The 22,519-nt window shown below is 41.5% G+C and overlaps 1 protein-coding gene across 2 annotated transcripts in view; it reads right to left on the bottom strand.

The window, feature by feature from the left end:
* LOC126470361 (tolloid-like protein 1) overlaps positions 1-22,519 on the bottom strand; it is a 595,917-nt gene that overhangs the window by 119,027 nt on the left and 454,371 nt on the right. For both annotated transcript variants that reach the window (XM_050098158.1, XM_050098159.1), the window contains exon 10: positions 10,436-10,631. In XM_050098158.1, coding sequence (XP_049954115.1) covers positions 10,436-10,631 — 196 coding nt within the window. The remainder of the gene's footprint in view (positions 1-10,435; positions 10,632-22,519) is intronic.

Here is a 22,519-nt window from a genome sequence, read left to right as displayed (position 1 = left end):
AAGTTACTAACTACCAAAAATACTAAAAAGGTGAATGGAATGATTAAATATGGTAGTCATTGGCTTAGATATAGCTGTTAAGTTAATGTAAATTAATACATAATATGAATTATTAAGACAGTGAATATACTTATTATCTTACAGGCAAATAAGTATTGTACATAGGAAGAATAAGTAAGACCATGACTACAATTATTACCTTACAAATTAATATCAGAATTGTGCAGTATGTATAATTATTTTCTACAATGAATTAAATAGTCCATCAACCAGTAATGGTGACTTACGGTACTTTGAGATTTTATAAAGAAACAGACCAATCAAATTATAAAAATGTATTGTGGATTTTCAAAGTATTCACTTTGTGTGAGTTAATAGTATCTGTGCCGTAATCTGCCTTTATTATGGTGTTGTAGTCCAATTTTTTCCCTAGTGAAATGCCTCATGCCACTCATTCTGACAAAGAATGGAGGGTAGATTACATATAGTAGATCTGGGGGTTCTTCACTTTTAAATTAACCTGTTGTTAATTTGGGGTTGAGAGTGTCAGTAATTAAACTATACTAGGGTGCAGTGAAAGTGGTGCTGGGAGGAGTAGACAACCTCTCTCACTCCTTGCCTTCCTGCAGCTTCTAAGTGCCAATGAGAAGCCTTTTGCCTAAGCTGGCTTGGTTCATGACTTAAGTGTACACTGTTGCCACAGTGTCATTTCTGCAACATTTGCTGGCCAGGTGACAGTGGAAAAAGTGATCACTACCAAACAAACACCTACCCTTAACAGGGTTTATTTACTTCATTCATGTTACCACTGGCACATAGTTTTCCAGGTTTGGATAAACATGCCCAGGCAGAAAGCTTTTGATTCCTGAAAACTGAGGAGTAAAGTGATGACACTAGTGGCAGAAGTGTGCATAAAAGTGGAGGTAGTACTTTCTTTACTTACCCATCCAGACACCAGGTTTGCTGCTCCCTAGTATAGTGGATATATTTTTACTGCATCTTCAAGAGAGAATAATTCACCATATAATGTGATTACATGGTGTAGCAGAAGAATAAGAAGTATAAATATGGAAGGTGACATGCTGCAAAGAGCAGAAGGAAGGTACCAGAACCAAAACTAAAAATTTTTATTTTGTGATTCACTACAGCTCAGAAAGGATAATGTGATGGAAAAAAAATCATAGAAGATGAATCATGGACAACATAATTTATGTAAGAGGAAGAACATAAACATTATGTTAGGAAAAAGTGTTTTATAAATCAAAGTTTGAAGTACAAAGAAAGCTCTTGGGGTGTCGAGTGTTCTGCCAGGTATCAGTGTCAGCCATGCACAATATTTCAACAACGTGACTTGTCTTCATCAGGTGATACCTGAGGCTATCACTTTATTGGCATATGCCATGAATTGTGTTGCATGAAATTATTTGTTAGTGATGAGACTAGTAGATGGTAGTAAGTGAAAGTATTGAAAATGAGATTTAAAAGTGATGGTGAAAAACTTAGGTAGTGTCTACGATTTTTTGAAAGCTTAACTTTGCAGCTTAAATGTCTTCTACCACGTCCACAGAGGTCTTTCTTCATCATTGTAAGTTAATGATTCTAATAATCATTGTAAGTCTCTGTTCTTTCCTATAACCCTTTCACAAACACCATATTCTTATCATAAACTGTTTACAGTGAACAATATTCCACACTGTAACAATTATTACTAAGTGTTCTGCAATAATTAATATGCAAAATGTAGCTGCATGCCCTTGAAACATGCAGTATCTGCTGTAGAACATGATCAGCAACATTACAGTAAAAACCTTGCCATTTAATTTGCTGCAGTGGCCAGTTAATATGAATAACTACTAATAGTGAAAATCACTTAACTGCTAAGCATCATTCTAGTACTGTACCTGTAATTTTTAGTAATATTTTATCTTAGTTTCTTTACTCTCTAATTGTCTTGTTGGCTTTCCTCTATAGATATCTTCCTAGTCTAAGTAATGAATCACCAATTTGGTGATATGCCTCACAATTACATATAACTTTCTTCTTATTTTTGTAACATAATGTGTGGATTGTGTAAACCACATGGAGAGTGGGGTATACAGTGCACTGAATAGTGTACTTTCCTGTGGTTTTGTAACAAAAGTGTTATGTTACTATACAGCTGCCATTTTCTTCTTCTTTGTATTTAATTATTTTCAGTCTGTTTATCACTTGCTCCTGAAAGTCACATTTTTCTTGTTATTTTCAGTAAAGACAGATGGAAATGCAATAGTTATCCAAAAAGCCTGGGGGTGTATCTGACAGTGAAATCTAGGCAGATTTTTAAAAATTGGAAGTTTCTAACTTGTCATGACAGTCAGAGATGCAGTTTCAAGTCCATGAACAATAATCTAACAGTGTTGGAAACAGCCGTCATATCAAGTTTATAAGCTAAACGTACTGAGGCTAGGCTGCAAAGTGAAGAATCATATAATATTTTCTGTAACTGTATTTTGATAAAACAATATTCTGAGAAAAAGTGAAATTAGTGGTCTTATGCATTCCAAACTGTGATTCATCATTCCATATTCCTACATCAGTATAGTGATATTTTCAATACCACATACAACACATAAAGTTTAACTGCTAACTGCAATACAGCTTGTTCACTATATTGATATATGGAGGCTTGGTATTTGTCAGCTCCAAACAACATTGCACATGATGCCAATAGCAGGAAAATGAAGGAGACTGCAATAACCATAACTGAAACACCTGTTATTTTCAAGAAAATTGCTGACAGTACTACCAACCATATTAAAGTGGTAAATCATATTATGGGTAGAACATAACCTACTCCTCCAAAACTGTAGTGGAACAGTAAGCACATACATATTTCTCAAATCAGTCCCTACTAATATACATTTGTAAACAGGGCACTTCAAAGTGACATGTGCAGGAGTATTATTTTCTGATGTTCCTCATTTGTACCAATATCACAGTCATCAATAAAACACCATAATGTGGTAAGATCTTAGATCATTAGCATGGGATGCCTTTCAGATCAAAGATTCTAGGATGGAGTCCTACCAATACATAAAAAAGGAGATATAGCATCTCCAGATAACTATTGAATAATATCACTTATACACATAATATCAAAAATAATAGAAAACTGTATGCATAAACAGATGAGTCAGTATTTTGAACATAATGATATACTTACCTCCTCACAGTATGGTTTCAGATACAGTCTTTCTACAGTCAAAGCAGCTGAGTGAATGGTAGCGAAAATATACAATTGTTTTGAAAATAAAGATATTATCTGTGCAACACTGTTGGACTTCAGGAAAGCTTTTGATATTGTCTCCCACAATATTTTTATAAAGAAGCTCTACCACTACGGAGTGAGAGAGAATGCTGTATGCCTAATGCAGTCTTACTTGGACAACAGATACCAGTTAGTTAATGTAAATAATTAAACGTCAGAATGCCTCCCAGCTGTGAAGGGTTTTTATCAATGATCTGTTCTTGGAAATTTCCTTTCCAGCAGATCACAAACTGTGAAAGAAATCAGTCACTATAAAAGTATATCATGTCTGGAAAACCACACCATGTGGTAAAAAGGTATGAATTCATAATCTTATGTTTCTTCGAAAATCTGTAATTATGATTTATATGTGGGAATTAAGTTTTCTGTATCCCAATTACAGATCCTGTCCCCATAGTGGTGGCCCCACAGTTCATTCATGTTTCGAGTCTCCCGCGCCAGTGGTTATGCAACAGGTTATATGCACTATGCAACGACCATGCCAAACAATGCCTTGTTCAAAGATGTGGAAGCACAACACCGCTCACTGAGTTTCATCATTTCTTTGCCAACAGTGTATTCATCATTTACGCATAGTGATTCACATTCTCAACCAACGCCATGTGCTAACCTCATTAGTTTTCAACAGTCGACATCTACACCGTTAGAGCAAAAAATGGACTCAGGCTTTGTGTCACCAGATTATGCCCACCTGACAGTTAAATGTGAACTGAACAATATTTCGAATTGTGTATCTTCAATTTGAGTGTTTCAAGAACAAAGTGATCTCAATTCGAACACGTGTTTAGCCACCCACCGTCATGCAACATCAGTTACTGTCAGGCTGTGTGCAATGCCGCCATTACTACAAACCGCACCGCATCTGTTCCATGCACGTGGTGTTCCAGTTGTGTCTAATGTACATGCACAATTCAGTGTTTTGCGTAACATGGACCCCTTACCTTGCCTCAGTGGCCCGCCACATGCACTACAGGCATGCTATGAATCAGATAGTTTCCATGTGGGTGGCGTTCTCATTCTCAACCCCCCCTGCCCCATCACTTGCGAAAGTCCCCGTTCCCAGTCACTCAACTGCCTGCCACTCCCACAGCACCGCCTGTGTCTGCTGCGCCAGTCTCTCACCCTGTTCCGGAAGCGGGTCGTTTCCATCCAGCACTCATCACTCACAGTCCAGTTTCCGGGCCCCCCTCGTGTGCGGTCCATCCACTGGTTTCCATGGTACCGTCCGTGCCTGCCGAGCCATGTTTTCATGATACACAATCAACTATACCAGCTGCCGCTACTATGGAGTCGCTCGCCTGATTTAAATCCAGGCCTACCGTGCCGGCCTCTGACTTAACCTGAATTCAGCCGCTACCCCATGAGACACCGAAGCTGCCTTTGTCACCCCCTCCTGGCAGCCTGATGAAGCTACTGCCCTTATACGAGGACAACCTGGCATCGTGGTTTGCGCACGTTGAGCATCTGTTCGATTTACATCATGTGTCGGACAACAACTCAAAGTTTCTCTGCCTCGTCACACACCTCCACAACCACTCAGATTTGATTTGTGACCCGCTCCTTTTGCCGCCACCTGCAGCAAAATACGAGTTTGCAAAGAAGACTATAACGAAACAGGTTGCCTGCTCGCCACAAGAGTTAATAATCAAGATTCTCTACGAGGAGCACATGGGGGAACGCACCCCCTCACAACTCTGGCACCCCCTTCAATTGCTCGAGCATACCATGCTTTACGCCACACTATGGGCTGTGTGGTCTGCCAAACTACCTAATGATCTACAGATCCATCTGTTACCACACTCATTCGAGTTCATTGGCTCCTGCTTGTGCATCGCTGACTAGTTGTATTCGCTGCTGTGGCAACATCAGCCACTTCATTCCACACCGTTCGTCAGCACAGCTGCCCCTGCATACCGACCTTCAGCTGGCAGAGGTAGGGCTCGCTCCGCTGTCACCTCATCTACTTCTCCTGGCAGTATCGGCTCACTCTCTCTGCTGTCTGAGGACTCCAGGATCGCCCATGCACCTTATGTACTGGTCTATTTACTGGAACAAATCAATAAGGACAAGCTGCCCCCACTTTTGCAGTGTCCACCTCCTCCTCAACCTTGCTCACCTTTTCTTCTGGTACCACAAAGTGTTTGGCACTGACACCAAGAAGTGCAGGTTGCCATGCCAACACCCAAACACCGACTGCAGGTACTAAGAGGCATCAAGTCGAGCGGGGAGCCTAGCAGGCATCCTCTTACATTACACTCAGTTCACTCATCCGCCCGACCGAGTGGTCGTCTCTATGTGACTGCCATTGCATCAGGTCTAGCTTTTCTGGTTGAAACTGGTGCTGACATGTTGATCATACCTACTTTGATGGCTCCACCCACTTATTCACAGATGAAATCACTTCTATGAGCTGTCAACTCATCGATGTTACCTACCTGAGGCTCAGTAATGGTTATGGTGACCCCATCTCCATCTCTAAGTATTCCGTGGATGCCCAAATTTGCCGACATCAATGAGCCAATCCTTGCTATGGATGTTTTGTCTCATTACTAACTATCTCCAATTGTCGTAACGGGTTCAGTGCTCCACCATCCTATGAACACTCACCTACTGTGCATGTACACCTCTGTTTCCACCACAACATACAATATCATACGTGAGTGCTCTGCCCTCATGGGCAACATTGTGACCTGCGTTACCGACCTACTGTCAGAATACAGCTTAGGGACGCAATTCTGCCAGCAACAATGAGAAGCTGAAACAACGCATCGGATCCACTTACAGCGAGCTCATCACGGCTCGTACCTCGCTTCTGCAACTGCAGTCCACGGCGCTGCCAGCTAAACAAGATTGCTCACCCGAGCCTATTTCGAACTCTCACAAACTTTACTTGCATGTGATGTTCCAACCCCCCACCCCCACACCGACCCCCTCCGTCGCACTCACCTCATCCAGTGCCATGTGTTTCAAACAGTGCTGTTAATGACAGTCGCACGCATGTTGCGACCATGCCCACCTCTCGGATAGCTACTGCGCATATTGAAAAACATGCCCCGTCTCTCACTCACCGGCCACATGACCCAGCGGCCACTGTGCTCCCACATGCAACGCCAGCATTGCTCTTGCCCATGCCGGTTGTCCACTGCAAAGTTAACATCGGACAGTTGCCACCCATTCCCCTTCGCTCAGCGCTGCATGCGCACCCATCCCCTTGACACAAGTGCACGACTAGATCCTGTAAGAGACATGTGGCTTGGCTTTTGTGCTACCTTTACCCACTCACGCTAACAGCTACACCTCGTCATGCCCTACTCATCTGAAGAGTCAGCACCAGGACGTTAACCAATCTCATGTGCAATTCTCAGTTTCTTCTGCCACTGATGGAACGACACACATGTTACCACTTCCAGCCCTCCTATTAGATATGAGGTCCAATGCCTCAACGCTATCAAGTTGCACACGCCCCGGCAGCAGATTAATGAACTTTTGGCGGCAGGTGTTCTGCAACCTTCAGACAGCAACTGGTCTTCACGAATCCACCTCAGCCCCAAACACGATGGATCTTTTCGAATGTGCAGTGATTACAGACGCTTAAACGCTCATACTGTCATGGACAATTCTCCAGTGCCGAACATCAATGTTATTAGGCGCCACAATTTTCATTGTTAGGATTGTAAACGCTCCTACCACCAGATTTCCATGGCACTGGAAGACATTCCTAAGATGGCTATTATCGCCGAAGTGGCTGTGCGGTTAAAGGCGCTGGAGTCTGGAACCGCAAGACCGCTACAGTCGCAGGTTCGAATCCTGCCTCGGGCATGGATGTTTATGATGTCCTTAGGTTAGTTAGGTTTAACTAGTTCTAAGTTCTAGGGGACTAATGACCTCAGCAGATGAGTCCCATAGTGCTCAGAGCCATTTGAACCATTTTTGGCTATTATCCCGCCGCTTGGTTTATTCTGATACCACTTCATGCCTTTCGGCCTAAAGAACGCGGCGCAAACGTGGCCACATTTCATTGCCTCTATCTTGCAACAGTTCGAGTTTTGCTTTGCCTATCTGGATGACATAGTCGTTTTCAGCAGCTCAGCGGAGGAACATGAAAATCATCTGTCTATGGTCCTCCAGACCTCGAACTCCAATGGTGTCGAGGTCAACAAAGACAAGTTTCAGTTGCGTCAATGTGTCAGTCTCCTTCCTAGGTTACACTGTCTCCACTGACAGAATACAGTGTCCCAAATCTCGTGTGCAGGATATCACGTCTGTGCCGCCCCTAGCTACTTACAAAGAGCTATGCTGTTTCCTCGGTACCATCAATTACTATCGTCGCCATCTGCCTTCTGCCGCCACTGTTCAGGCACCCCTGATGGACTCGCTATCAGGCAAACAAACTTCCGGTATCAAACCCATCTCTTGAACTGCTCTGATGCTAGAGGCTTTCAAGGCTCTGAAGACTTCCTTAGCTCATGCTGTGAATCTCGCCCACCCCGACCCTCGGCCGAGTTATTTATCAATATGGACGCCAGTGACATTGCGGTGGGGGCAGTGTTGCAACAACGCAAGGGCGACATGGTTTCTGCCCTACATTTCTTCTCCAAGACATTATCTATGGCTCAGAGAAAATATTCTGCATTCGATAGAGAGCTCCTTGCTGTTTACGAGGCAATCAAACATTTTTGCCATGACGTTGAGTGACGTTCGTTTTTTGTCCTCACCAATCACAAACCACTGGCAGAAGCGTTCTGCAACCCATCTGAGGTGCCTCAACGTTACTGCCACTTTGACCTAGTTTCTCAATTCACAATGGCTGTCCGTTACATCAAGGGTGCAGATAACATCACTGGAGATTTCTTCTCACAGATCAGTGCTGCTTCTGCATCATTGATCTTTCTAATATGGCCTCCCTACAAGATTCTGACGAAGATTCTCAGGCTCTCCTATAAGACCCACAAACATCACTTGTTTTCAGAAAGGCTAAATTTCCTGGCGTTTCTGATGAGGTGAGGTGTGATTCTTCGACCGGCACCCTATGTCCTTTGCTCTCACCCGGGCTGCGGCAACAGGTTTTTGACACCCTGCATAACCTGGCCCACCCAGGCATTCAAGTCATCACACACCTCATGTCAGAACGTTTTGTTTGGAAGAACGGGACTGTCAAACCTGGGCATGCAGCTGTGTTGCTTGCCAGCGCAACAAGATCAGCTGCCACACCTCCACACCTCTGGGCAAGTTTGACATTCCCGCAGGCCGATTCTGTCACGTACATATTGAACTGATCGGGCCTCTTCCTCCTTTGGAGGGCCATAGATGTATCTTATCAACTATTGACCGTTTGTCTTGCTGGGTCAAGGCTGTCCCTCTGCCTAAAATTACTGCTGAGATGGTAGCCAAGGCTTTCATTGGCTCGTTGATTGTTCGTTTTGGGAGCCTGGCCACTATCACCACCTATCAGGGTCGACACTTCGAATCCTCCATTTTCACCATCATCTGCAATATCTGTAGTATTAAAAAAACACACACTACTGCCTATCACCCACAAAGCAATGGGTTGGTGGAGAGATGGCGCCGCACCCTCTAGACGGCCCTTCAATGCCATGACAGTCTCTGGTCACAAGCTCTCCCATGGGTGCTACTTGGTCTACGCTTGACCTATAAACCTGACCAACAGGGGACTATATCCAAATTTGTTTTCAGCGAGAATCTGGTCCTACCGGGAGAACTTATTCTTCCCCAGGTTAGTGCCAGATTTCATTAGCTGGATGTGTACACATTTTCAAGAAACGCGTTTGCACCCACCCATCAGTCACTCACTGCCTGAGACTTATGTTTCCACCACAATCCCCAACTGCTCCCATGACATGCTGCATGATGATGCACTTAGGCAGCCTCTTTAACCTCCTTATCTTGACCCGTACAAGGTCCTGCAGTGAGGGGACATGACTTTTGATATCATGATTAAAGACCGAACGCAGATAGTTTCTCTGCATTGTCTGAATCTGGCTTTTGTTCACCCTGATGGTCTCACACCGCTGCAGTCAGACTCTGCAGACGATCCATCCTTGATCAAGAATGAAGATGTGCTCCCATCAACCTCACTGCACACCTCTTCTGCTGAAGACTGTTTGCCTCCATTTGCTGGTTTCCCGACCTCGTCCCCTGTTTCACCCTGTGCAGGTTTCGCGCATTCACCTCCAATGTCGGAGACACACACACCTACCATCAGTTTGCCCTGCAGCATGCCGCCATAGTGAGTGAACGATGTTTCTACAGTGGCATTCGACAACCTAGTGCTCATTCTGTTGACAGATCCCAAGGTCCCACCATCAGACAGCCCCTTACACATCAACATTGCACACAACCTAAGACTCCCACATGAATGTGACCAAGCATCAATACATGCTTTCATTTCTATGAATGGCTTGATCCACTTAAGGGGCACACATGCCTCCACCACACCATCAACGGCCCCGCCCGCTTACTCCAGGGCCAGCCGCTGTCTCATCCGGCCATGGTGGCTGACTGACTATGAAATGGACCTGCATCTTGTTGCTCCGCCTGCCCAACCCGCTTCATTTGAGATGAAAGTACCTGTGGGGTACCTGCGTACGCATACAATTTCCACTGATTCCACTGACATCGACACCTGCATGCCCTCACCCTTCGACATCTGTAGTACTCCTGTACAGCGGGGGAGGGGGGGGGGGGTGCTGTGTAGCATTGATAGTTCATATCAACCACGAAACTTTATATCTGTGAACTCTAAGTCAGTTCTTTGTTATACTTCATTCTGTACGGACACAGTGTCAAGTGTAAGTATATACAAGCTACGACATATATGGGAATTAAGTTTTCTACATCTCGATTACCATCCCGTTCCCATAGTCTATTGGTCAGTGCTAAAGAAGATGGTTCATTTGAAAGTTTCCATTTGTTGTGTTGGATGTGCTCCATTCACTGCTCATGGCTTTGTTCTCAAACTTAGAGACAGTCTGTTATATTTACAGTTGTACACACAGTGTACTATATTCTCTAATATTTACTGTTACAAATAATTACAGAAATATTGCTCTACAATATTAGTTGTTGCTGACCAGTTATAGCTAGTATTAGCTAAATGATAATACTTACCTTTCATAAATAATGCAGAAAACCCTGCTTTTTGAACAGAACCATCAGAGACAAATTTCACAAGCATCTTATTTCCTGTTGATCTGATGTCTGGTGGCAGCTTGTAACCACAGAAAATTCCCAGCAGTGGACTGTCCAGTGAATGGCCATCATGGATTTCAACATAGTCATACACACAGCTATCATGATTTTCTACCTGTGCAAATTCAAATATAAGCTTTAGAGATAAAATATCCCAGAAATCATGTGTAACTATTACATTTATCTGTCATTTAAGTGCAGATATTTTCTATTAGGCATATTGCCACTGTAAAACCAAAAACTACTTGAACTATGTGGCTAAAAGTCTCAGGAGGCATTGTCTCATTTGGAGATACGCCATTTGTGATGCCCAAATATTGTGGTTAGGTGCAGCAGACTTGGAAATATAGGTATGGTAACTGAGTAATCATTTGTAGACACTTGCAGTGACTATGGCAGCAGGTCAGAGTTTAAATGAATTTCAGTGTGGGATGATAATTGGGGCATGGATCATAGCATATCAAAATTACACAAGAATTTAGATTTCTCAAGTCAACATTTGTCTAGGGTGGATCTTCAATACCACAGTGAGATGGTTTCCAAATACATGAAATGCTGCATAGGGAGAGCACAAGTGTCTGACAAATAGGCATGATGTTGCCTCCCCAAAGCCAAACAGATGATTGAAGCTCTACTGTCAGTCATATCACCCCTGATTTGAAAGTCGGGTATTAAGAATGTGTTTGCAACAGGACTGTATGGAGGCAAATGCACTGCGTAGGCTTCAGCAGCCAGCAACTATCTCATGTATATTTGCCACCTCATGAGATCTGGCCACTCACTGAGATTCACGAGTGTGTTTTGAAGTAAGAAAACTGGTTTATTGCGAGTTTAATGAAATGATAGCTTATGTTAAAATTAATTTTTAAGTGAAACCTAAATGTATGACTACAAAGCAGTTCTTAAGATATATGTGTAGATACTGTGCTACAGAATGAAAATCTGATCATATAAATAGTGACATAAACATTCAGACAAAGAAAGCAGTATGCAGCAGTAATTATGTTCATTTCTGGGTCACTTTTATAAAAATATTGGACTTGTGGTAGTACAATTCAGCCATTGTGAATTAACATGAAAGAGAATTACAAACATTGGCTGCAAGTGGGACTTGATTGAAATTGATGGAGGAAGTTGGAAACTTGTGCTGGACCAGGATTCAAACCCACGTTTTCTGGTTACGAGACAGATGCTCTGACTAGTAAGCCATCTGGACACAGTGGTGATTGCAGTTGCACTGACTAGTGTAGCACGCTTCCTGTCAGACCCAAATTCTCAACTTATCTGCACACTACCTATGTAGCGGCCCTTACCCATTATCCTCATTACACATGGCATTTTGTCAGTTCCTATAGGTGAAATGACTGGTACAGGTTGCCCTCAGCCCTGTAAGGCCAACTGAGAAGCTACTCAGTTGTTTAGTAGTGGTTCCAAGGTCAAGAAACCTGACAACGACCTGAAGGGTGGTGTGCTGACAACATGCCCCTCATACCATCTCCAATGATGCCATTGCCAGAGAATTAGATAGTTGTTACTGAGGCCTGACTGGTCTATCTATGTCCAGAACGTGGAACTTTACTTCTTTTGTATACATTAACTATGTTTTTCTTAAGACACAAGGGACTTACAGACATTGGCTGCAATTGGGCATTGATTGAAACCAATGGGGAAAGTTGAAAATTTGTGCCAGACTGGATTCAAACCTGGGTCTCCTGCTTACTAGGCAGATGCTCTGACCACTGAGCCATCTGGAGACAGTGGTCGCTGCTGCTGTGTAGGCTACCCAAGCACACCTCCATCAGACCTAAATTCTCAACTTATCCTCATACTACTAGTGTAGTGCCCCTTTGCTCATTGTCCTCATTACTCTCAGCATTTTGCCAATTTCCACAAGAGTTCAAGTCTGGTGTACATCTGAACTGAAGAGATTATTATCCATTTCACCTTAAGTATATGTACAGGGTGTTTCAAAGAGGACTTAACAGGTTTAAAAATTCATATAAATTTATTTAAAGAAGACATAGTGCTGGGTTTAGTGTTATTTTGTAGGGAACACATCAAGTTTATTTCCTTAAACAAAAGACATTGTATGTGGCTTCTGCTGGTTATCCTGCACACAACCCACAGGAAGTCAATTTCTTCCAAAAATCGTTGTAGCATTGCAGGTGTAACATGCTCAGTGGTAGCATAAATTCTTGTGCTACGTTTGGGTAGAGAAGCCAACACAGGAGGTACAAACATGATATCCTTGATGAATGCCATTAAAAAAAACAAAAAAAGGAGTATCAAGTCTGGGGAATGTGGGGGCCATGCAATTGATGCATCACAGCCAATCCATTGACCTTCATGCACCATCTTGCATGAAGTAAACATTTCATTCTTGGTCAAGGTCATCAATCAGTGGTCTCAAAAAATGTTGTAACATATCCAGGTACATTATACCATTGATGGTTCTCTCACAGAAAGAAAGGGGCCATACAAATTGTTCTTCCTCAATGCACAAAAAACGTTCAGTTTGTAGCTATCATGAACATGCTGCAATGTTTGATGTGGATTTTCACTGCTCCAAATCCTACAGTTATGGGTGTTAAGCTTGCCACTTAAGTGAAAAATCGACTCATCAGAAAAGATGATTGTGTCCTAGAAATGTTCATCTTCATGAAATCGATTTAACATAACTGCACAGAAGTTCTTGCACTCAATTTCATCAGTATCTTTTATTGCTCGTATGATCATCAATCTGTATGGTTTCAACTGCAAATGGTTTCTCAACACACACTAAACAGTCATATATGGGATCTGTAGTTGACAAGATGCACACCAGGTTGATTTCATAGGGCTGTTGATGAAACGTTGTCTCACTCACTCAACAATGTTGTCAGATGTGCTTGGTAACCTGAGGATTTCCCATGTCTTATCAAGCACCCTGTTTCTGCAAAACATTTATGCCACTCTTAAACTGTAGGTCTACAAGGAAGATCTTTAGCATATGGTACTTGGTATGGAAATTACCCCAACTTTGATTCTTCAAATGAAAATACACAGCTAGCACACTTGGGTCCAGTGAAGGCAGCCACCTTTAACACAACTTCCACTAGCACTCTTTATGGTGTGATTCGGCACTAGTGAACTAAGCGAGACAAAACTTGATGTATTTTCCTACAAATTGACATTACAGTCACCTCTGTAGATACTATGACTTAATTTATATGAATTTTCAAAGTTGTAAAGTCATTTTTGAAACACCCTGTATGTGGCGAGTAATAAGGTTAATGGGCAAGGGGAACTACATTAGTGGTGTGTGGATAAGATGAGAGTTTGGGTCTGATGGAAAGTGTGGTGTGGTCTTCCATACAACTGCAATGGCCACTGTGTCTGGATTGCTTAATGGTCAGAGCATCTGCCTAGTAATCAGCGGCCTCAGATTTGAATCCTGGCCCAGCACAAATTTTCAACTTTCCCCATTGAATTCAATCAATGCCCACTTGCAGCCAATTTCTATAATTCCCTTGTGTCTTAAGAAAAACAAATTAATGTATACAAAAAAAAGTAAAGTTCCATGCTCTGGCCCAAGATAGGCCAGTCAGGCCTCAGCGACTACTATGTAATCCTCTGCCAATGGCATCATTGGATGTGGTATGGAGGGGCATGTTGTCAGCACACCACTCTCCAGGTTTTTGTCATGTTTATTGACCTTGGAACCACTACTAAACAACTGAGTAGCTTCTCAGTTGGACATACAAGGCTGAGGGCACCCATTGTCTCACCAAGGGAAAATCTCTGACAGTACCAGGAATCGAATCCAGGCATGGCAGTCAGCCTCACTGACTACAATTCACGCATACAGAATTTGCATATTTACAGGTGTAACTTGAAAAAGATCGTGCAGGTATGGTAACTAGGTAACGTATGAGAAATATTACCACTCATTGGCGGAAGGTGATATCTATTCCACTCTTAACCATACAAAAAAAAAAAAAAAAAGCATGAATACACTATTTATGTGAGAAAAGATTCAACTACAGAAAACTTTAAATATAAACATAGTGTCATTACCACACAATCAAAGAATATGATTTTTGTTTTTAATCATAATGTCATTATCTGAGAGCATACACATATCAAAAAAAGTTTTGCATCATCTCAGTTCCCAGAGCTCCTGAAGATAGATGTTTACCAATGAGTGTCGCATATGACTTCAACCAGACAATCATTGGAGACATGTTTGGAGTCAACCTGGTGAGGGTGAACACCTTAGACACACTGTCCAGTAAGAGCAGCAAGGTGGAGGTTTCATGCTGTTTTGTGATGGCATTATGTGGGGCCGACATATGCTGGTGGTGGTCATGGAAGGCACCGTAATGGCTGTACGATACATGAATGCCATCCTCTGACTGATAGTGGAACCATATCACCAGCATATTGGCAAGGCATTCATCTTCATGTATGACAATTCGCATCCACATTGTGCACATTTTGTGAATGACTTCCTTCAGGATAATGACATTGCTTGACTAGAGTGGCCAGCATGTTCTGCAGATATGAATCCTATTGAACATGCCTGGGATAGACTGAAAAGAGCTGCTTATGGACGATGTGACTTGCCAACTACTCTGAGGGATCTACACCGAATCACCATTGAGGAGAGGGACAATCTCGACCAACAGTGCCTTGATGAACTTGTGGATAGTATGCCTTGATGAATACAGGCATGCATCAATGCAGGAGGACATGTTACTGGGTATTAGAGGTACCGGTGTGTACAGCAATCTGGACCACCACCTCTGAAGGTCTTGCTGTATTGTGGTACAACATGCTACATGTGGTTTTCATGAGCAATAAAAAGGGCAAAAATGATGTTCATGTTGCTCTCTATTCCAATTTTGTGTACAGATTTCAGTACTCTCGGAATTGAGGTAATGCAATATTTTTTCATGTGTGTACATAATCTAGGGTTAAAGTCTATAGGAAATAACATGTGGACATTTATTTAATGGTAAAGTTAAAAGTGCAATCTCATTGGTGCATATACAGATTCAATTAAAATAATTGAATCTGCAGTGACAAGTCATCACTTCATGAAAGTGTATAAAATATGTACTGCAGATACACTACAGTGGGATCCTGGATTATATTTATGATGATGTCATTATGAATAAAATCTTGTAATTTGTAGAAGATTCCAGACATGACACATCAGTAGGAGTCATCCTTTGAAATATGTTGCCAAAGAAATCAATAAAGATGGATTTTTACAAACTAAGTCTGATGAAGAATTTGAAGAGGACACTGAGGGAAAGTTGAACCCATCCAGATAGCCAAGCATGTTAAAGTCTTGCTTCTGGAATGCAGGGAGGCATTTTGGGACCAGATCAAATCCATTTCATGGATTAATAATGGGGGCTGTTATACCGGTGAGGCTGGGTATGGTTTTTTGGCATTTATCCACATCTGTCTACATAAATACTGAGCTAGTTGCCAGACACCACCTCAGTTACACAATGTGTGAACACCTTGTAACACATGTCACATCTGGCCATGCAATTACACTAGATGCAGACAGAAGGAGTGTGATGATTCCTCCACTGTGGGAGCTTGCAGTAACTTTAAAATGCCTTTGGGAGTGGCAATCCCATTGTGTAATAGCCTATGTATCATTATGGTTGTTCTCTGTGAAATAAGAGAAGCATCATAGCAGTCCCAGTCTGACACTGACTGGATAAAGGGCACCAGACAGGAAGAAAGGGGATGAGAGGAAGAATAAAATTTCTGAGAGAATTTGGAGATATCAAAGATATCAATGAAATGTTATTATTTCCTTTATGTTGTCATATGATGCAGTATAATGGAAGCCAAGTGTCAACCCAATCTGCAGACTTATACTGTTCATGTGATAGTCACTTTGTGTGTGTTTCCTACCAATGGATAAACTCAGTAAAATGCTGTTATAAAACTCATTGTTTAGGACAGTTTATATCCAAAGTATTTCATCCATAGTAAGTGACAATTTGTAAGAATTCTGACACATAATTTTCAACTGTCAAAGAAATGACTACTGATAGCTGAATTCAAATGGGGTAGTGCTGTTGAGGATGATCCACATGAAGGACAACCCAAAACTAAAAATGATTAATAAACAGAATTAACTATTAGAAAGGCTTGTATAAGATGGATCCCATACTTAGGCTGAGCAAAAGCCAATGTAAACACATATTTCCTGGCAATTTTTGGAACAATTTCTAGAAGAATATTATTGATTGTAGATGACTATTTGTTATTGAAACTGAGATGTAGGCACACTGCTTTGTGCTAAAAATGAAAAATGAAGCAAAATTGTGGAAGCTGTTGATTCCCCTGCATTAGAAAGTGTGGAATTTATTTTCGTATCAGAATAGTAATTACAAATTTTTTCTGGTGTATTGTCCTTATCAATTAGAGGCTACCTTACAAATCTTACCAGTAACTAAGAAGTACTGTGTGTGTTCTGGACCTCCTGGATGAAAAATATGTAATTGGCACTCCTGACTTCCACCTAATCCTATGATTATAGAGATTTGTTGCTGTAAAATATTCTGAATCCTGTGAAGAGGTGTGATAACTGTTAGTGAATATTAGACAGACCATCTGTCATCACACTTCTCTTGATTGGAAGTGTGCTGGAGAAAGTGTATTAACGTAAACGGAACTGTATCAAAAAGTAAGTACACTTCTCACCACAAAATACACATTCTACATCAACATCTGCAGCTACAAACATATTCTGCAAGCCACCATATCATCTATGGTGGAGGGTACCTTGTACCACTACTAGTCACTTTCTTTCCTATTCCCCTTGCAAACAAAGAAAGGGAAAAACAACTGTCCATAGACCTCTGTATGAACCTCAATTTATCTTATCTAATTTTTGTGGTCCATATACAAAATGTACATTGGCAGCAGCAAAACCATTCTGTAGGCTGCTTCAAATGCTGGTTCTCTAAATTTTCTCAATAGTGTTCCATGAAAGGATTGTTATCTTCCCTCCAGGGATTCCCACCTGAGTTGCGAAAGCATGCCCATGACACTTGCATTTGATCGAACTAATAGTAACAAATTTAGCAGCTAACCTCTGAGTTGCTTTGATGTCTTTCTTTAATCTGACATGGTGGAGATCCCAAACACTCAAGCAGTACTCAAGATTGGGTGACACTAGTGCTCTATATGCAGTCCCCTTTACAGATCAACCATACCTTCTTAAAACTCTTCAGTAAATTAAAGTCAACCATTCATCTACTCAACTACATTCCTTACATGCTCATTCCATCTGATGTTGCTTTGCAGTGTAATGCTTAAACATTTAATTGGCATGACTTGTCAAGCAATACATTACTAATTTTGTATTTGAACATTACGGAATTGTTTTTCCTACTCACTTTTCTACATTTAGAGTGACCTGCCATTCATCACACCAAACAGAAATTTTGTCTAAGTCATCTTGTATCGTCCTTCAGTCACACAATGTTGACATATTCCCATACATCACAGTTCCATCAGCAAAAAACCACAGATTTTGGCTCACCCTGTCTGTCAGATTATTTACGTACCTAGAGAATAAGAGTTTTCCTATCACACTTCCCTGGAACAATCCTTGTCTGTGATGAACACTCACTGATGAGAACAATGTACTGGGTTCTACTATTTAAGAAGTCTTTCAGCCACTCACATATCTATGAGGCTATTCTGTGTGCTCAGACCTTTGTTAACACTCTGCAGTGGGACACCTTGTCAAATGCTTTGCAGAAATCCAGAAATATTGAATCTGCCTGTTGCCCATCATCCACAGTTCACAAAATGTCACGCGACAAAAAGGAAAGTTGAGTTTTGCAGAAGTTATGCTTTCTAACTCCATTCTTATTTGCGGGCAGAAGCTCTTCTGTCTCAAGGAAATTTATTGTATTTGAACTGAATATTCAAGAATTCTGCAGCACACCAATGTTAAGGATACTGGTTTGTAGGTCAGTTCTTTTACCCTTCTTATACATAGGAGTCACCTGCCTTTTTCCAGTTACTTGGGACTTTGCACTGGGCAAAAGATTAACAATAAATACAAACTAAGCATGGAGCCAATGCATGCTTTGTAAAATAGAATTGGGATCCAAATAGACTTCCTGACTCACTTGTTTACACCTCTTTCAGTTGCTTCTCCATGCCAGGGATGCCTATTACTATGTCCTCCATATAGGAGTCTGTACAGTGATCAAATGACAGTACATTTGTATGATCCTCCAGTGTGAATGATTTCTTAAATGCAAGATTTAAAACTTCAGCTTTCCTTTTGCTGTCTTCTGTTGCCACATCAGATAATCAGTGAGTGATTGGCTAAAATCCTTTACCCCCTTAGTGATTTTACATAGGACCAAAATTTTCTTGGGTTCTGAGCAAGATCTTTTCCTAAGATATAATGGAGGTCCTGTAGTTCTTGAGTGCCTCACACATCAATCTTTTTTACAGGCACTTGAATTTCTACTAACTTTTACCTCTCATTACTTGGGTGTTCTTATTAGAACTGAGAGTGTAACAGTCATTGAATATTCAGCAATTTCTGAATTTTTTATTTAAACCATGATGGAACTTTTCCATCCTTAATCAATGTATTTGGCACATACTTCTCCAGAATGTGATTTATCATTCATTTAAACTTTGCATAAATAAAAATAAATTTAAAAAATTTAAAAAAATTCCTCCCTGTCCATCATACTGGAACTAAAAGATGTCCATTCATTTTCTAAGTACGATGCTAACAATTGCTTCTCTGATCTTTCTAGCAGAAACATTCTCATAACTTTTTTAATGGATCATCATCATTATGATGATTTTATGATCACTAATCTGTGTCTTTATGTTGATGCTGTTAGTAAGGTCAGGACTGTTTGAAATTACAAAGTCTAAAATATTTACACTACATGCTGGCTGTTGAAGTAGCTGCTCAAGACAGTTTCTGGAAAACATGTTCAAAAGTATTTCTCAAAACTGCCTGTCCATACCACCTGCAATAAATCCATAGACAACTTAGTCTATCCTCAGTAGATTAAAGTCACCTCCAACTATCATTGCATGATCTGAGCATTTCCACAGTACTGCATGTCGAGTTTCTTTGACTGATTCTGAACCTGTCATGGCAGAACTGGGTGGACAGTAAAAACATCCAACAGTTAACTTTTATTCTCCTAGACCTGTTACATGCTTTGAGGTAACTTCACAGTCAGGCTCAGTTTCAACCTCAACAGATACAATATCTTTGTTGATTGCAATGCACACTCTCTCACTTATGGCATCTACTCCATCTTTTCAAAATATGTTCCATGCCTAGGTAGATATTTCAGAATTTTCTGCTTTAGGTTTCAGCCAGCTCTTGATTCGGAGAATAATTTGAGCAAAACACCTTTCCTGGAGGGTAGTAAATTCATGAACTTTGTTACAAATACTTTGACAACTTACTTTTAAAATTTTGAAAGTTGAAGTGTTTATTTTTTACAAGTTCTGATTTCACTCTCTGTGCATTGACTGGTGAGCATTCATCATAGGACTAAGAAACCCCATGTGCACCCAAGTAGCTGCTTCCTTTGTGAAGTGGTGCCCCTGACCTATCAAGAGGATTCCTACAATTATCCACACAGGTCCAGGAATCTACAGCCAAGACTGTCACAGAATTGACAGAGCCTTTGGTTAGACACTCCACTCAGCTCCAAACCCAAGGACACTGATCAGTTTAGGGAATGATGCTGCTGACTGTCAGCTCTGCTGGCACCCCACACATGAAGCTAGTAGTGTTCACCGCATCTGCAAGCTTCCCACATGAACTGAGGATAGCCTCGGAACCCAAGTGACAGACACCATTGGTGACAAAGTGAACCACAACTTGCAGATGACTACACTGTGCATGCTCAGTAGCCACAAGCAGGCCTTTCTCCACATCTTGGATGAGTTCCCTGGCAGACACATTGGATTTTCTTCTGACTCTGGGTGCTATTACCCTAAGGGGCTCCATAACGTGCCTAATGTTGGAGCTCCCAATAACTAGCAAAATCCTCCCCCTGTGTGCCTGCTTGGATCCTGCTGAAGGAGCAGGCACCTGTCTACTCACAAGTTGAATGGGTGAGGCCAGACGGCCAGCCTCCACATTGCAGCATCTTCACTTCAAGTGATGTGTATGCGCTCCCACCCATCACTCACCCTGTAGTGAGAGTGGATCTGCCACTTCAGGTAGCCTGCAAGGTACTTTGGGAGAAGAGCCCATAGATGGAAGAAGCACCAGCAGAGGTGTCCTAGGCAATGTGCCAGATTTTACACCATTGCTACACCCAAAGGCAATAGCCTGAAGATGGCTGACTGTGGCCAAAAGCACCTTGAGCTGTTGGTGAACTGCAGCTGGCTCCTCCTCGATCCATACATGACAAGCACACAGCCCATTGATCCTAGTAGCACCAATTTAAGATTTAATTGCAAAAGGATACACAGAAAATTATATTAGGTTGGTGCATAGGCTTGTAGCTTTTTTCTTTTTTTCTCTCATGTTGGTATTCCATTGCTACGAATTTATTTATTGGAAATTAGAAATTTGTGGTAAGATCTTATGGGACCAAACTGTTGAGGTCTCATCAGTCCCTATACCTACATACTGTTTAATGTAACTTAAACTAACTTACACTATGGACAACACACACACCCATGCCCAAGGGAGGATGCGAACCTCCGAAGGGGGCAGCCGCGCGGACTGTGACAAGGCGTCCTAGACCACACAGCTACCCTGTGCGGCAATTTGTCTATCAATTGTCATTTTTTTTTATTTTAGTTCACTGTCACTATTTGAATTTACATATTGTCATTTTGTCATCTGGAGACAGTGAGTGGAGCTGAAGACACTAGAAGATGGATTGCCAATGGGAGAAATTGGAACATTTCCAGCATGTACTTCTGTCTGAGTTCAGTAGAGGGATGACAGTAGTGGAGGCAGTCAAAAACATTGGTACTGCATGTCAGGATAATGCTCTTGGACAGAGCACAGCAAGAAAATGGTTTTCTCATTTTAAGGAGGATCATTATGACATTAGTGGCTCTACATGTTCAGGAAGACCTTCAGTGTTTTATGAAGATTGTTGAAACACATTAACCCACAATGTATAGCAGTGTACTAGAGAACTGGAAAGGGTGATGTATTGTGATCATTCCACCATTGTGTGACATTTGCATCCAATGCGGAAGATTCAAAAATTAGCATTATGGGTATTGCATGCTCTAAGCCACTATCACACAATTCAGTGGGTGGCCATGTGTGCATCTCTGCTTGCTTGTCATCAATTGTCTCTTGAACAACACCGATCATTCCTAACCTGTATCATTACTGGTGACTTGAAATGGTGACTTTATGATAACATAATGAAAAGAAGTGAGTGGTTGAGCCCAAACAAACCAGCAACTCCCTGTGTCCATCCATAAAGATTATGTTCTGCATCTGATGGAATGGTGATGGTGTAGTGTACTATGAGTTGCTTCCCAGAGGAATGACCATCGCTGCTGACATTTACTACCAACAACTGAGATGTCTTGCAGATACAATCCAAGAACAATGACCAGAAAGACTGCATGAAGGGACGCTACTCCATGATAATGCCAACCCACATGCTGCTACAGCAAAGAAAAATAACATACAGAAGTTGGGTTGAGAAATCGTTCAACACTTTAATCACCTGATCTTACACCCTCAGATTTTCACCTTTTAGAGTCTGTATCAAACAACCTTCAAGGAACTTCCTTTCTGGAGGAAAATGCACTCTGAACTTGGTTTAACAAGTGCTTCACCCCAAAACAGCATGATTTCTAAAGTCATGGAAACAAAAAGTTACCCTAGCATTGGCAGACTGTTGTAAATAGTGAAGGAAAATATATTATTGAAGACTAAAGTCTTTGCCATGTGTATCTGCTGTGTTTATTAAATGTATGGAAATGCGCTACACACTTATACAC

Source organism: Schistocerca serialis, chromosome 3 (assembly GCF_023864345.2).
Source record: "Schistocerca serialis cubense isolate TAMUIC-IGC-003099 chromosome 3, iqSchSeri2.2, whole genome shotgun sequence".
NCBI lineage: Eukaryota > Metazoa > Arthropoda > Insecta > Orthoptera > Acrididae > Schistocerca > Schistocerca serialis.
This window is presented reverse-complemented; position numbering and strand designations above follow the sequence as displayed.